This window comes from Osmerus mordax, chromosome 1 (assembly GCF_038355195.1).
Source record: "Osmerus mordax isolate fOsmMor3 chromosome 1, fOsmMor3.pri, whole genome shotgun sequence".
Taxonomy (NCBI): domain Eukaryota; kingdom Metazoa; phylum Chordata; class Actinopteri; order Osmeriformes; family Osmeridae; genus Osmerus; species Osmerus mordax.
The window spans coordinates 9,239,304-9,256,119 of NC_090050.1; the positions used below are offsets into that span (position 1 = coordinate 9,239,304).

The 16,816-nt window shown below is 46.7% G+C and overlaps 1 protein-coding gene across 2 annotated transcripts in view; it reads left to right on the forward strand.

Moving 5' to 3' along the window:
• phtf1 (putative homeodomain transcription factor 1) overlaps positions 1-16,816 on the forward strand; it is a 47,859-nt gene that overhangs the window by 639 nt on the left and 30,404 nt on the right. Inside the window, exons 2-17 of one of the 2 annotated variants that reach the window (XM_067241293.1) lie at positions 75-171; positions 278-334; positions 430-499; positions 663-821; positions 1,993-2,173; positions 2,364-2,466; positions 2,653-2,826; positions 3,263-3,520; positions 4,062-4,190; positions 4,790-5,059; positions 5,604-5,735; positions 6,065-6,151; positions 6,778-6,933; positions 7,573-7,668; positions 8,321-8,446; positions 8,673-9,286. In XM_067241293.1, the coding sequence (XP_067097394.1) occupies positions 142-171; positions 278-334; positions 430-499; positions 663-821; positions 1,993-2,173; positions 2,364-2,466; positions 2,653-2,826; positions 3,263-3,520; positions 4,062-4,190; positions 4,790-5,059; positions 5,604-5,735; positions 6,065-6,151; positions 6,778-6,933; positions 7,573-7,668; positions 8,321-8,446; positions 8,673-8,693 (2,049 nt within the window). In that variant the 5' untranslated portion in view covers positions 75-141 and the 3' untranslated portion in view covers positions 8,694-9,286. Of the gene's footprint in view, positions 1-74; positions 172-277; positions 335-429; positions 500-662; positions 822-1,992; positions 2,174-2,363; positions 2,467-2,652; positions 2,827-3,262; positions 3,521-4,061; positions 4,191-4,789; positions 5,060-5,603; positions 5,736-6,064; positions 6,152-6,777; positions 6,934-7,572; positions 7,669-8,320; positions 8,447-8,672; positions 9,287-16,816 lie in introns of those variants that run through there. The other variant, XM_067241302.1, reaches the window with a different exon arrangement.

The window sequence follows — 16,816 nt, forward strand, 5'->3', positions numbered from 1 at the left end:
GGTCAGCTCTGTTTTCTCTGTCACAGGATCATTGTGTGGTTGTTTAGTGACAAAGAAGTCTGTGTTTTTGCCAGATTCTATCTATCCCGGTGTCCTCTGTGAAATGATCCGACATAGAGTCAATTTCAGCAAAAAGTCGCAATGGCGAGAATAGCCTGGTATCAAGAAAAGGTAGGACCTGTTGGACTCGTTGTACGAGTTGGGATGGTCGTGTTGATCTAGAATACCACTGTGAGTGGAAACTTCAGTTAACTGAGGTATGGCCATGTGTCAACAGATTGGAGCATATGACCAGCAGATTTGGGAGAAATCCCTTGAACAAACGGAGTTAAATGTAAGACATCCTATTGCACATCACTTCAGTATACAACTTCTAGGCTACATAAAGAATTGTCACCGATCCTGAGAAAATCTTCACTTTTCTTTCAGGGAATTGGCAGCAAGCCAAAGAAGACTGGACACATCAAGCCGGACCTAATTGATGTTGACCTAGTAAGAGGTAAGTTATCTTTCAAGATCTCTCCAGTATTTGTCTACTTACAGTAAACGTACATAGCTCCTACAGCTAAGGCCTTTAGAATCGTATCAGGGGGATTATACGGTAACCTTTGTGTTCAAGTATGTGCGCTACATACAAACACCGTTGCTCTCGCTGGTCCCAGGCTCAACATTCAGCAAGACTAAGCCAGAGAGTCCATGGACAGCACTGACCCGTAAAGGTCTGGTCAGGGTGCTTCTGTTCCCCTTCTTCTTCCACTGGTGGATCCAGGTCACCTCCCAGAGGATCTCCCTCTGCATCCTGCTGCTCTACCTCCTGCAAGGTGCCGGACACTCCTCTACTGCTTAGCCTACTGCCATACCACTTACTATTAATATGACTATTACTAGTCCGATCCCATGTTGTCCCCCACCCCTCACCCCTCAGTTGCAGGAACTGAATTTGTGTTACGGGAACTGAATTTGAATTGTGAGAACGGAATGTGGAAGTATGTAGGTGCGTTGACTTTTCTGTGAGAATTCATTTACATTACATTTAGTCGTTTAGCAGACGCTCTTATCCAGAGCGACTTTCAAGACTGTTCAAGAGAAAATTAATTCAATTTCACAATTTTATTTTGAGTTTCAAGTGTATTGGAATTCACTTCCAAACTGGAAAATTCCATTTCAAATGATGCTATTCGGATTCATTTTTAGACACAATAATTCAAGTTAAACGATACAAATTCAATTAATGGGATTCACATTCAGTCATTTAATGCAGTTATTCAAGTTGAACAATTCAAATTCCAATTATCCAAATTCAGTTTCTCTTGACACATATAGGATTGTGGTGGTATGCCCATGTATGGTGGTCACTGAAATGTATTTTCTTTTGAGGCTTTTCACAAACCACATACATATATTACATTTTGATTTGATCATGCATGCATATCAAGCCAGATTATACAGCAGCTACGACAGTATGTCTACTCAGTAGCCCCCAGGTGTGCCGATGAGGGATGAACTATGCATGAATTAGGTTTAAAACGGCAAGTGAGGTTTTAAAATCTTTGTATGGGGTTTAAAATCTTTGTATGCAAATGAGGCCCTGTGGAATCCTATTATGGAGAGACTTCTTTTTACAACGACTGACAGCAAACGTATAACAGCCTAGAAAAGCTGGGCCTTAGAGAGAGACCGTTCATTCAGGTTGCTGTGCTCACTTAGTTTGATCTCTTCTCTTCCACATTCCCCTGCTTCTTTCTCGCAATACTTGGCTCATGAGGAGTCCTGGGTTGTCTCTTGAACCAAAGGCTAAATGAAGCTCTAACTTCAACAATAAAGCAGATATTTTTTTTATCCAAGTGACGTATGGGGGTTGGATTTGAACCCGGGGACATCTTGTTGTGCAGTCAAATGCTCTACCACTGTGCTACACCTGTCCAAGCCCTAATCCTAACCCGCAGCGCTTATATGTCTGTGTCCTGTAATGGTGATCGGTGTCGTCCACAGTGGCAGCGCTCCTCATGTATGTGGAGGTTCCTGCGGCCAGCCCCAGTGAGCTGTTTGGGCCCATGTGTCTGATGCTGCTGCTGGGCACCGTGCACTGTCAGATCGTCTCCACGGAGACCAGCCGCAGCCCCTTCATCAGCCCTGTGACCAGCAGCTCTGCCAGCCCCACGCGTAGGAGGAGGTGGGGCACAAACACACACATACACACACACACATTAGGAGGAGGTGCGGTCACACTGTCGCACATGCACACACACACATGCAGGAGAAAGTGGGGGCACACTGACACGCACACACACACACGGAACTCTGTAACACACACAATATATAAAACACTGTTTTACTCGTGCGTGTTTCTGTCCTTGGTTCAGACCCAGGAAGGGGCGGGGGGTGAAGCGGACAGAGGAGCCAGGGAGCAACGAAGACACCGAGCTGCACGACAACCAGAGACTCTACAGATCTGAGGAGAGCAGGGTAAGACTGGCGGAGGAGGAAGAGAGGGGAGGATAAGACTGGGGGAGGGGGAGGGGATGGGAAGGGGATGGGAGAGAAGAGAGAAGAGGCTCTAGGCTCTCCCAGGCGCACACCTGCTGAAAACCTTCAGCCATTCAAACATAAGCCCCTGTCGGTTCTCATATCTTCCTGGTTCTAATGCTGCAGACCAATCAGAGATCAGGGTTCGGGGCGTCTGACGAACTGTCCAGTGAGGAAGAGGAGGACGGAGCTAGCGTGCCCCCGCCAGCCCCTCAGGAGAGACACGCAGGAAGGAAAACTGTCACTGCCTACCTCAGGAAGAGACACCTCCAGCTCCTGTCCCAGACCCCAGGCCCCCAGGTAACCCTCTGTCCACAGCTACTCCAACCAGCCAATCAGAGAGCACGTTACAGCTGGACCAGTTCTGAACCAGTTTCACTCTGCCCTCCCTCTCACCCTCTTTGAAAATAGAAAAAGCTCAGGCTGCGTGTCCACTACAGCGGAGCGGGCGGCGCATCGGCTTCCAATTCATTTTCAATGAAACTACGCTCGCGTAGGGCATTGTGGGAGCGTCGACGCCCGGTTTCATTGAAAATGAATTGGACGCCGACGTGCCGCCCGCTCCGCTGTAGTGGACACGCAGGGTTACTCACTCACCCCTACCCTCACCCCCCCACACACACACACACTATAATTAAATCCTCTTTCTGTAGCAATAGTCTTCTGTCCCATGCGCCCCCCCCTCCCAGTTTGAGAACCAGCCCTGTGGTGACCAGTGCCCTCCCCCCCCCCCTAGGCGGAGTGTGCCCGGCCGGCTAGCCCCGCCTCCTCCATGGACGGCAAGAAAGCTCGCGGCGCCGAGCGCCTCCGACTTGACCACGCCGAACGGCCCGCCTCCGACACCGACGACACCATGTGGGAGGAGCTTCTGCAGGGCCCCGACTCCGCCTCCACGGGCAGCAGCGACACCGAGGGGGAGGCCTGGCGGTACCGCGCCGGGGTCAACGCCCCCCCCACCGCTACGGTCAGCAGCGACGACGAGAAACTGCAGCAGGTCAGTAGGTCGGGGTCGGGTCACAGGGTCACTGCAGAGTTTCAGTGCAGACACTGGACTATGTCCCCAATCACATTCTTTTTACTTTGAGTTTTTAGCCGTTTCCACAGTTTCCCCGTACATAGTTCGTACTGTTGCATCCAATTAAGATACTACTTACTCATATAACCACGCCTTGGACTGGCGAGGACGAGTTTGGATCAGTCCGCTATTGAACCGTTGAATTTCACACCACTACTGCAAAGGGTTGTGGGTCAGAATAATGAGAAAAGCATGCTGGCTGGTATACTGAAAAATGCTACCAGATGTAGCCGGACACCTTAATATATTCGCTGTACTGCATTAGACATGCCATGTATTTGGGCCATTCAAAATCTTTTAACATCTTGCTTACTAAATATTTTACGTTAGAAAATGTAGTAGTAGCCATGGACTTGGACCCAGGACACACTGTAGTTGCAGTGGATGTGAAGAGAGACTAAAGTAAGTGTGTGTGGATGCCATTGTGTGTGTGTGTGTGTGTGTGTGTGTGTGTGTGCAGGGTCATTTGTCGTGGCTCCAGGCGTGCCACCCGTCTAGGGACCGTGTGAGTGCCATCATCTGGGAGCAGGGGGACTGCAAGAAGGCGGACATGTCCGTTCTGGAGATCAGTGGCATCATTCTGACACGGGTACGCTAACCCTTCATGACACACATGCAGGAACACGCACCCACACACACACACACACACACATGAACACGCACCCACACACATGAACACGCACCCACACACACCGGTATACACGCGCACACAGGAGCACACACAAACACAGTCACACACAGAAGCAGGCAGCCACACACAGGAAAACGCGGATAGCGTCACCCTCACACGAAGAACACACATACACGCTGTCTGGAGCACACACCTATTTAGGAACACGAGCAGACTCATACTGTGTCCACTCACCCAGGAACACACATGCTGGTGCTTGTTGATCCTTAGACAAAGAATGAGCAAAGTGACAAGCTCTTCTTTCTCCGCCGCCTCCTCCTCCTCTTCTCTTGGCCTCCCTACCCTTCTCCTCACCTCTCCTCACCCACCTTTCTCCCCCCACGCGTTCTTCTAATCCTCCCCCCCTCCCTCTTTTCCTCGTTTCTACTCCACCTCTTCCCCCTCCTCCTCCTTTCACCCCCTCCCTCCCTCTTCTTCTATTCCTTTCCTTGTCCTCCTCCCGCCTCCTTTCCTCCCCTCCTTCTACTCCTCCTCTCCTCTCCCCCCCCCCCTTCCAGGTGAAGCTGGTGGAGCAGGGCATGGGCTACCTGATGCTGGGCGGCCTGGTGACGGCCACGCTGGCCCTGCTGCCGTACGGCTTCCGCCTGTCCCAGCAGCTGGAGCTGTCCCAGCTGGGCTCCCTGAGCCTGGGCCAGCTGGCCCAGATGGCCCTGGGCCCGCCCGACGCCCAGGCCTACGCCTTCTTCCTCATCTCCACCGTGGAGAGGTTCTGCCTCACCGGACTCTTCTTCTTCATGATGTGCGTGGCGGAGAGGACCTACAAACAGGTGGATGGATCTTTCTTTTGATCGATAAAGCAATCTGTTTTCTGATAGGTAATTAGACACATAGTCAGATAGTCAGATAGATAGATAGATAGATAGATAGATAGAAGGATGGATAGATAGACTTATAGATCTTTTTCGGATGCATGGAAGGATGGATGGATGGATGGACGGACGGACGGATGGATGGATAGATAGATAGATAGATAGATAGAAGGATGGATAGATAGACTGACAGATCTTTTTCGGATGCATGGAAGGATGGATAGATAGACTGACAGATCTTTTTCGGATGCATGGAAGGATGGATGGATGGACGGACGGATGGATAGAAAGATATATAGATAAGAAAAACGAGAAGTTCCTTCTTTCCCCTTGAAGGCAAGTCATTAAAAGTGACACACTGCACAAGTGGAGCAAAGTAGAGCCGTCTCCTCTGACCTGCAGTGATGGTCACCCCTGTGATGTTCATGGAGAGCTGCTCCGAGAGAGCGTTGAATGAATGGCTGTTTCGACTCGTAAACCTCACCCGGTTCCCTTCTGACAGCGGCTCCTGTTCGCCAAGCTGTTCAGCCACCTCACGTCCGCGCGGAAAGCCAAGAAGTCGGAAATCCCTCACTTCCGTCTGAAGAAGGTGCAGAACATCAAGATGTGGCTGTCTCTCCGCTCGTTCCTCAAGGTCTGCATGCAGCCTTCTGCACTCTACTACAGCAGTGGTCTTCAAGCCCTGGTCCTTAGGGCCCACTCTCCTGCTTGTTCTAGATGTTTCTATGTTCTAGATGTTTCCGTGCTCCAACACACCTGACTTAAACGAATGGGTCGTCGAAGCTCTGCAGAAGCCTGACGACAAACCATTCACTTGAATCGGCTGTGTTGGGGCAGGGAAACATCTAGAACATACAGGAGAGTGGACCTCCAAGGAGTAGGGTTGTAGACCGCTGCTTAAAGATACTGCTAAAAATCCTCAAACCGTCCTCACTTCCCGTCCTCACTTCCTGTCCTCTACAGAGGCGAGGGCCCCAGCGTTCGGTCGATGTCATTGTGTCGTCCATCTTCCTCCTGGCTCTCTCCATTGCCTTCATCATCTGTGCTCAGGTTGGTTTACTGTGCTGAAGAGTTATTAAAAGGGTTGATTAGGACAAGTAATATATTTAGCTGCTGAGCATTACCTTGTTATGCTTCATCCAGTCTTGAGGATGGGTTTCAGTTTTGGTTGGCGCCAGGTTGAACATATCATATATTGACCCCAGTGGCTTTTTTTGGCACGGGCGAACCGGGCAGCCGCCCGGGGCGGCATTAAAAGGGGGGCGGCAATTTCCCAAGTGCATCAAATTAAATGAACCCTCCAGCTATCCTTGAGATTCAAACACACTACCAGCAGAGGGCGCCAACCGCGACACGTCATATGTCCGTGTTGTGGTGGTGGTGGGGGTAAACCTTTCCCCTTGCCCGGGGAGCCAAATGTGCTAGGACCGCCACTGATTGACCCTCGTTGTGGCGGGGGTCGTGCTCTGGCCCTGTGGGCTGTATGTGCAGTAGGTTTAATAACATTCAGGGATTGAGTAGATTTTCTGTAAATCTCCCTCAATAGGCTCTGTTATTTATTCATGTTCCTTTTCATAAATGGTTGTCTGTCTATCTGCCTGTCTGTTTGTCTTTCTGTCTGCCTTCCTGTCTGTCTGTCTGCATCCTTGTCTGCCTGTCTGTCTGCCCTCCCTCAGCTCCTGCACAGTCACCACACATTCCTGGACTCTCTGACCAACTGGGAGCTGATGTTGTGGTGCTCCTCCCTGTTCCTGTTCCTGCTGCGTCTGGCCACGCTGGGCACCGAGACCAACTGCAAATACAGCAACGCCTCGGTGCTGCTTACCGAGCAGGTGAGGCTCTCTCTCTCACACACACATATATAAAGTATGTACACTCACATATTTACAAACATTCTCTCTCTCACACACACACACACACACACACACACACACACACACACATATAAAGTATGTACAATCACATATTTACAAACATTCTCTCTCTCTCACACACACACACACATATAAAGTATGTACACTCACATATTTACAAATATTCTCTCTCTCACACACACACACACACACACACACACATACGGTCATATTTACAAACTCGCGTGCACACACACAGTGACAACACTCGTTCGCTGAGTCACTCACGCACACACACAGATGCATTCTTCTGTATGCAGACACACACACTCACACATGCACACTCAGTAAACAAAAACTGGGAGTCAGGTGGCTGAGCGGTTAGGGAATCGGGCTAGTAATCAGAAGGTTGCTGGTTCGATTCCCCGGCCGTGCTAAATGATGTTGTGTCCTTGGGCAAGGCACTTCACCTTACTTGCCTCGGGGGAATGTCCCTGTACTTACTGTAAGTCGCTCTGGATAAGAGCGTCTGCTAAATGACTAAATGTAAATGTAAACACATGTACTCTGTCACACACGCTCCCTTACTCACAGCTAGTTTCCTGCTCCTTCCCCCAGATAAACCTGTATCTCAAGATGGAAAAGAAACCCAACAAGAAAGAAGAACTGAACATAGTGAACAATGTTCTGAAGCTCGCAACTAAACTCATGAAAGTAAGTAACCCTCAGCAATCGTCTTGTTAAAAAATTAAGATGTATTCCGTTTGCAGACGGGTTTATCCATGCAATGTACAGAGGGGGATTTGAACCTGCAACCTATGGTTTAGTAGCAGTCACTACCACTGAGCTACTGTATCCCCATCCCCTGTATCACTGGTCTTCATCTTTCACCAGGGACTGACTCATTTGTTACAAAGTTAGTACTGTAACTACTGTAACTGTGTCATTTTCAATTAACTGATGCATGGTAGGTGTAATAGTTAAAGTGCATCCGGAAAGTTTTCAAGGCGCTTCACTTTTTCCACGTTACAGGTGTATTCCAAAATGGATTACATGTATTTTTTTCCTCAAAATTCTACACACAATACCCATAATAATAACGTGAAACAAGCTTTTTTTAAATGTTTGCAAATCTATAAAAACAAAATTAACATACTTTTTTCACTTTGTCAAAAACAAATCAGAATTCAACTTAAGATCCAAAGAGCTTGTATTTTCTTAAATGTATTTTATGTCTGTGATTCCAATACGTTCCGTGCTTTATCATGTCTGCCCTCTCCCCCTCCATTCCCATCTCCCTCAACCCACCCTCCTAACCCCTCCCCTACCCCAATCCCCGCTCCCCTTACTCCCCTCCTCCCCCCAGGAGTTGGACATCCCCTTCCGGCTGCTGGGTCTGACGGTGAACCCCCTGGTGTACAACATCACCCGGGTGGTCATCCTGTCAGCCCTGTCCGCCGTGGTCAGCGACCTGCTGGGCTTCAATATCAGGGTGAGCTCCTCCCCCTTCCCTCCCCCCCCACTGGTCTACAATTAGTGAGCATGTCGAATGTACAACCTCCAATGCAGGAGTTAGTCTAGAACTAGGTTGCGATGCTCCCCAGGAAACAGGCCCTAGCACCTCCCTGTAGAGCGCGTCAACATTCACCATACAGCGTTCTTCGAGAGGGAATCTTTGAGCTGATGTCGCTTCCTCTCTTTCTCGTCCGTTCCCCCAGCTGTGGAAGATCAAGCCTTGATGGGAACGTGCCAAACCAAACCACTGAGTGTTGGACACTGGAAAACTGGACCAGCCCCTGATGCCTGTCCAGACGGGGCCAGCCGACCTTTGACCTTTTGGCCTGTCTGTTCTGAGAGTGTGCGTACCTACTGACCCTCCACCCCTGCTTCTCCGTAGCTTCCCTGGCCCCTCGGAGCACCAGATCTCCCTGGACCACCGCTCGCTTCGGCCCCTCTGTGACAAATCCCTTCTCCCTGTCCCTGGATGCTGCTAGCTCTCCCTGGACACTCTGTTAGCTGTCCCTGATGGATGTCCTGGACAACGCTGGCTGTCCCTGTTATCTCTTGTTGGGATGGATGCTACTCGGGTTGCCATGACTACCGTACCTCGGTGTCCCCTTCGTCCCTAGCATGTCACAGCAGCCGCTGGCTGGCCAGACCAGCGCCAAGACGCCTGAACATCACTCTTACCAGTCTTCCTTCTCTGGCTTCTCGTCTGTCAAACTAGTTGCCAATGGGTGCCTTTCCCCCAAAAAATGGGTTGTGTGATTGTTTGGTTAAGACAAATGAATGTGTTCTAGATCCGAAATAGGCAGTGGTGGTGGAATTCTGCAGTGGCATATTACTGGTAGTGAAAGCAAAACGTCACGGTTATGGCGTGACCATGTGTGACCTTTTAGGCGTCATCGAGGTTACGCGACGGTATGTAGACTAGGTCACTGTGCTCCATGTGCTAAAATGTGAAAGCGATTTCAGCGAAACACTACACGGATTAACAAGATGCTATTAACTGCATTGATGCTTCTTTTTATTTAAGGGGAACCAGAGCGCTTTATTTATTTGCAGTTTCAGCGTTGCAATTACTTGCCGAGTGGTATCTACAGAACTACATTCTTGGGGCGAAATCGATTGCTTTTGTATTGAAGACCAATATTCATCAAAGATACTATGCACAGGCGAGATGATTTTGTACGTGCAACATAATAGGAATGTTTGCCTCAATCTTTTGGAAGATAAATAAATTGTCCTTTTTTTAAGAACAGCTGACTTGTCTGTGTTTAGTTCATGTTTTATTTGCCTCTGCAATAATATCCCAGCAGGCTCTGGGAAGATGTGTAATATACATTTAGAAGCTGTTTATTTAGTGACTTCCACTAAAGATGGAGAAGTGAGTAAACACAAGAGGGATGTTGGATGTTGGGGGCAGTGAGTTTTTCACTCATTAATTACCCAGACTGGGGCATCCCACCATAGTGTAATTTGTCACGCAATAGTTTCATAATAAACCGAAAATATTTGTACCCTTCTGGAAAATGTACATCAACCCTTGAAAAAGGACGGCTTGTCATCTCTGAATAATCTGATGATGATACCTGCACAGTTCTGGGGGTTTCATCAAAGACTGTATTCAACAAGTTTCTATATCCTTGTTTTTTTAAAGTTCAGGGGACACTTTGACTGAGGATTTCCAGAACATACTCTCTGTCAATGTGATATGAAAAACAATGAGAATGGGAACTGATTTTTTTCTTATCTGGCCATTTTCCTCTTTCCAAGAATGAAGCAAAGCACTCAATGTTTTGGTGTCCACACTTTTGCACATATAGTTTAATCTGCCATCTTTCATTGAACAATTGAGTCCTCCATACACACTGTTGTTGCAGGTATTAAACAATCATAGACATCGCTGAGGTACCTAAAAGACACCATCTATTTGGAAAGATTCTATCGGTCTGATCTGAGTTCTTTACTTTGATAGATACCATCCACAAAAAGGCACAGATCAAGTGTTCTGCGTATGTTTTCTTCATGCAGACCACGATGGTATTGGCTGTAGACTCGTCTATTCTGCTCTGGAGCTGTAGAATGTGAGACCTTGCTAGTCCAAGGAGGACAAAAGGAACTCCACCTGCATTTCTAGGTTCCCAAGGACTTCTCCAGACATAATCTCAGGACAGCCATATAGATGGTGCTCAAAATCAAAGATGGCGTCCATCCATGACTGCATCTGGCTCTGAGAACACATTGAGACATCCAAAACATTTAGTACTGTAAATCTACAAAGACACAGTGAACACTGTCCAGGTAGAGTGTGTGAAGGGGAGAGAAAGAAAGAGTGTGAGACAGAGAGAAAGAGACTGCACCTTGATTCTTAATAAAAAGTTCTCAGATCTCTGGCTCCAGCTCTGTCCTGGTGGTCTGATGGACAGAATGACCCCAAAGAGCAGATGGAGGAATCCATTGGGCCTCTGGAGTAGCAGTAGAGAGACATGAGAGATGAGACACAGTCAACATAACAATAGGACTACAGAATGGTGGGTTGGACCAGCCAATAAGATTACACTATTATGTTTGTGTCTCTTACTGGGGCAGCATGGACTGTCTTGCCCTCCAAAAGGCCGAGCAGGATCATTTCAAAGAACAAATCAAGGAAATTGATTTGGGTGATCTGAAATCAAACAAGTGCATATTTTAAAGAACAGTGTGACACAAAATGACAAAAAGACCAAAAACCTTCATCACAACCTCATTCATTGCTATGGAATGACTGGAATCTGATCTGCTGTCTGGCTACACCTACTCCTGATTGGCTAATTTCCTCCATCATAGCCTGTCTGTTTCCTGGCTCATTGATGAAGGAGACCAGGCGGTCATAGGCTTGCTGAAAGTCCCTCACATCCTCAAAACAGAAACGTAATAAAACTCACACCTCAAACTTCTTATTGAGTACAAAACACTAAGACTCATTGCCCTCTCTCTTTCTCTCGCGGTATTGTGAATTCTGTAGTTACCTGGTTATTGAGCTGAACAAGTAGACCAAGAACCATCCGCCCAGCATGGCTGATGTAGTTAAGGGACTTGTTGGTGTTGGTCAGATCCTGGAAAATATTGGAGAACCATCGGGACACTGTATCTACATGAAGTAAAATGTAGAGACTCATGACAAATACTGTTTCTCGTTACCTTAAAGGTATTGCGGAGGGCAGCCAGTTTACCCTCAAAATCTGTGGTCCCTTTGTAGGCAAAATAGCTTCTGTATCAAGAAAATGAAATACTCATTGATATCGTGAGATGTACTGAAGAAGCACTTTAGGTTTCATTCTGTACACAGGAGAGTAGCAGGACTATTTTCATCCAGTATTCCTATAGAACTTACTGCATCAGGGGCACCTCCACAATTGGTTCCTCCACAATGTCCTCCTCAATATCCTGCAACACAAAAGCAACATTTGTCTCAATCTCAAGGCACCTTTCACTCAGTGGCCAGTGGAGTCACTGGCAGAGGTACAAGCCCATGTAAATGGAAAGACATTTTACCTGAGGAGTGTCGTCAAAGTGGGGAGAAGGAGCCGGGGGAGGAGGAGAGCCGTGAGGAGAGCGAGGTGGAGGAGGGTCACTGAAGGTGGACTCTGTGTTGGAGCGAGACCAGCTCGCCGTCCGTGTCTCACCTGCTGCCTCGGCGAAGCCCTCGAAAGTGGTCTTCACGTCCACCTCCTGTGGTTAGGAAACACAGAACATCTTTAGACGTTTAGTACACCGTTAAACAGTGACGACTCTCAACCGAACAAGACGTTTCGACAAGGATAGTGTCGTGCACCTGGCCATCCTCAAAGTACAAGAACTCCTTTCTTATGTTGATGCAGTAGGACGTCACGTGACTCATCTCTCTATCGAGTAACTAGGGAGGACAAAGCAGAACTCATCAGTTTATTACTAACTGATATCAAATCTGTGTCAAGCTGTCAACACTGAAGCAGCGTTGATGTCCGCTTGTGAACATTAGGTGTTCGACTGACCTGCACCCCTGTGACCTCCTGTTTGATGGTAGACACAGCCACCAATCCCTGAAAAAGACACACAGGAATACATTCAGTTTCCTCCAGGAACCGTAGGATCAGCCAGATGCTCTGGTTGGTGGCCTGTTCAGTCCTCAGTATTCTCTCACCTCAGGGGTCAGAAAGTCAATGTGGAGCTGTCTCTTCCACCACAGCTGGGTCCGTTGGTCCATGACTACACTGATCTTCTGCTCAACCTCCTCCAGGGTCTGTAAAGAGAGGGTTCCCTTAATATAAATGCAACATGTTGGGGATTGAACTTCAGTCTCCTAATTGCTAAGCCAAACATACCAACAGACCGAAAAGACATCCTTTGTTCCAAGGTTGAGATTAGAGCTTGTAACTCGCAGACAGGGCTGACTCATTAAGTGCGTTTCCACACTACCACGTTACCGTTGTGTGTGTGTGTGTGTGTGTGTGTAGTGGTCAATACAGAATCAGAGAAGTCCACATGACAGAGTTGTCTGAATTACCTGCAGTCGTCCGGTATTGCGCCTGGTGTTTGTGAAAACTGAGCCGTTCCAAGTATCCATGAGGGGTAGGTCCTCCTCAAAGAGTTCCTCCTTGTGGAACCTCTTAGATTTCTCCTCACTCAGGGAAGAGGCGTCCTTCTCCGGCTCAGGCAAGACAGGCTGCACAACAAGAGCCAAACAGTCACCCTAACTTGCAATTTAACACACTGTCCTTTGAAACAATCCTTTCAATCCTGTCTGTTTTGGTTTTCATTGTACTGCCGTGGCATACAAATAAGTGTAGATGCTAATAGTTTGGGCTTCTCATTCAGTTTATTTCGATGTTACTAAGATTACCTGTCCTCTGGAAAGGGTCAAAGCCTCCAAAGTCATTTTCCCAGCTACGGTGAGGTACACTTTGGGAAACTGTTTGGGCCAAACAGGGGCCATGAAGAAAGTCTGTGGCAGGGAAGATATTAAGACAATCAAGTACATCCTCTTGGTTGAGGGTGACTTCATGATTTAAACCAGTTTATTATTTATTTTTAATCTCCAGACAGTAAATAATGGACTAAGAATATGGAATGTGGAGTGAAATAGTTACCAGATTGTCCAGAGATATTAAGATGCTCAGTACCAGCTTCCCAGCATGAGTCAGTTTGAGAACCGGCATGGGTGAAGGAGCCTTCATGGCAGAGAGAAAAGTTAGAGAATCTTAGGACTTGTATGGAAAATCGTTATTTGTGTCGAGTATATTATCAGTGTGTTACGATGACATAACTAGCTATTGCTATTTGCCCATGTTCTTAGTGATACGTCTATGCACCCTCTCAAACCGCTAACCCCAAACAGAGGAGACTTACAGGAAGCCACACTGGCCTGTAAAGGACCAGTGGTCCAGACAGAGGGCTGAACAGAGGGAGCAGCAGCTCCTCCTCAATGACCTGAGGAGGAAGAGGACAGTAGGTGGAGGAGGTTTTTAATGACAGTCCAGCATGAAACAAGCAAACAGTAATCATGTTGTCCCCCCGCCAGTGATGTACTGTAGTTCCACCCTTGGGTCAGTCAGTGACCAGACCGCCCCCTAGTGGATTAAAGTCCACATTACTGTGTGACAACCTGATGCACACATGGAGACCGATCCATACTGTCCTCCCGATTCCATTGTGATGGGGGATAAAGGAATTGCTATGAACAAGCATCCATTAATGGTGAGATACAATCTAGTAGGTTGTGTTGTCTTACAGTGCTGGTTCTTCTGCATTGGCCATTCTCTGAAGAATTAAACCTTGATCTTGGTGAGTGGTCTGGAGTTTGGCCCTGGTCTGAAGATCTTTGCCTCGACTGAAAAGGTCAAAATGTTTAGGCCTTTAGGAGCATTATTTAAATCAAACAGGTATAAACTGTAACCAGAGATAAGATGTGATGTAGTAGGTTTTGTTGCTCAACTGTACAGTCTTTGTCCTTTCCTGTGGGGGACTGAGGGCTCTTTCTCCACTGCCCAAAGATCTGTTTCAGAGGCTTTAGTTTACGTTTGTTTGACTTCTTCTTCGTGACTTTCTCTACCTTCATCAGACGGTGTCTACCGCCATCAGCTGAGAGGGAACTTTCTGATAGTTTAAACACAAAAAAGAATGGAATTAGCGATGTATCGTGAATTGTGTTTGTTATCCGGCAACTAGTTGTCCAAGGGCTCCTTAAACACTTACCATAATCTGTATCATCGTTTGTCTTCGCTGAGGAGGCAGACTTTCTTTTCATAGACACACAACAAGTCAGAAGGGAGAATAGGTGAAGAAATCTTGCAAGTGACTCTCCACTAGAGACCCCTGGGTCACTTTGGGCCTGACCCATTAAGCCAATAAATTGTTTTGATCTCAAATGTAAATAATCAAATAACTATTGCTATCTGTAATGAGAAACTAACTCTGCTATTTCATGATCTAACTGAAAACTCTGAAACTTCGAATTAAAGCTCAAGTTGTAGATGACATCATAATTGCAAGGCTCATTGTGACATAATGTCCATCATGTGTGAAAAAAAAATCAAGTTGTTTACAAATTAAACTAGTCCGCTTTCAAGTATTCCAACGTGATATCAAAGGAACATAATAAATTACAGTAACACATTACAGTTTTTCACAATTGTTAACACACGTTTCTCAAAACAATAACGGCTTTCTCAAAACTGCACACACAAAACTGAAAAGCTCACACACAAAATGCTAAACCTGACACTCCTTTGCAAGATGACTCTTTGCCATCAAATCTCTTACCTGTTCACAAAATGCACTACCAAGCATTCACAGCACACAGTAGTGCAAAATTGAAAACACAATTCTAGAAATGGAACACACCATACGAATGACTCTGGGGAATCAGCCATTTCAACTTTTGTAAAATGTCTCAGTGTAGGCCTAATTTTTTCTAACATAAAACAGCACACATATGCGGCAAAAAAAGTTTTATTTCTGAACAGTACAGTACTGTCAACGGGCCTGCTCAACCCATTGCAGCACACAAAGTGATGTTCCCATCACGCTGGCCGGGGACCTCAACAATGGCGCGCTGGCCAATGACATTTCTGCCCCGGTGCCTCCTCTTCACCAGGTTGAATCCAACCTCATCAATGAATATGTATTCATATAGCTCATTAGCTGTGTCATGCTCCTGGATCCGCTGGAACAGACAGCATGATAATAATGCAAGTTATAGTATGGACACAGATGGGTCAATGCAGTGGACTACAGTGAGACACTGTAGAAAAGGAACAATATTGGATTACTGGTACAATACATGCGTGTCAGTGCTGAATGTATGGGACTTACAAGCACAAACTCTTGCCGTAACTCCTTGATGTGGTCTGTGTTTCAGTCGAATAGGACCCTGTACACTTGTTTCATCCGCATGGCATTCCTTTCCCCCATGTTTCTGAATGTGACATGGTCAGCCAGGATCCACGAACCATTTTCACAATGTCAGTCTCCTGTTCGGCTGTGAAAGTGCATGTTCTTCCTCCACGGTGTGGTTCTCTTTCAGTTCTGCAAAATACAAATACAGTGAGCACACTGTATTCTATTGATATGCAGTATTTCAGTACACAAGGCAAATATAATTCATACCTGTTCTCTATTCTAAAGGTTCTAATGATGGCCAGCCTCCCTCATGCTCAAACCATGGTTGAGCACATGGTCAACCATGGTGGCCCGAATCTCATTGGAGATCACCGTTCTCTTTCTTCTTTCTCCTCCTCCTCCTTCTTCTTCTCCTCTTCCTCCTCCTCCTTCTTGTCATCCTCCTCTTCCTCCTCCTTATCCTCCTCCTTGTCATCCTCTCCCTCCTCTTCCTTGTCCTCTTCCTTGTCCTCTTCCTTTTAATTCTGCAGTCCTGATCGCAAATTGCTCACCAGACCTAAGATTTGAATATTTGTGTGTTGTAGGTTGATGCTTTGAGAGCTTTACTTGAGAAGTGTGTTTAACAACTGAACATTGTGTGTAGTGTTTTGACAACAAGGTGATGTGTAATTGACATCAGTGTGTAAACAAGGAAAGTCAGAGTCTAATGCAGATAAGGGAGTGTGAAGTAGTGCCAAATTGGGTCGAGCAATTGGTACATGAAGTGAAGGTTGTGAAAATTGTGCCAAAGTGTTGCTTTTTGTGTGTTAACAATTGTGAAAAACTGTAATGAGGTGCTTCAACTAGAGTTAAAGCTGGTTAATGAATGGATCTTGGAAAATAAGATGAAGTTGAATGTTTTAAAAACTAAATGCATGGTTATAGGTTCTAAATATTCTCTCCGGACAGATCAGAAATTAAGCCTCTCTTTAAAGGGTGCTACTATGGAGCAGGTCAAAGA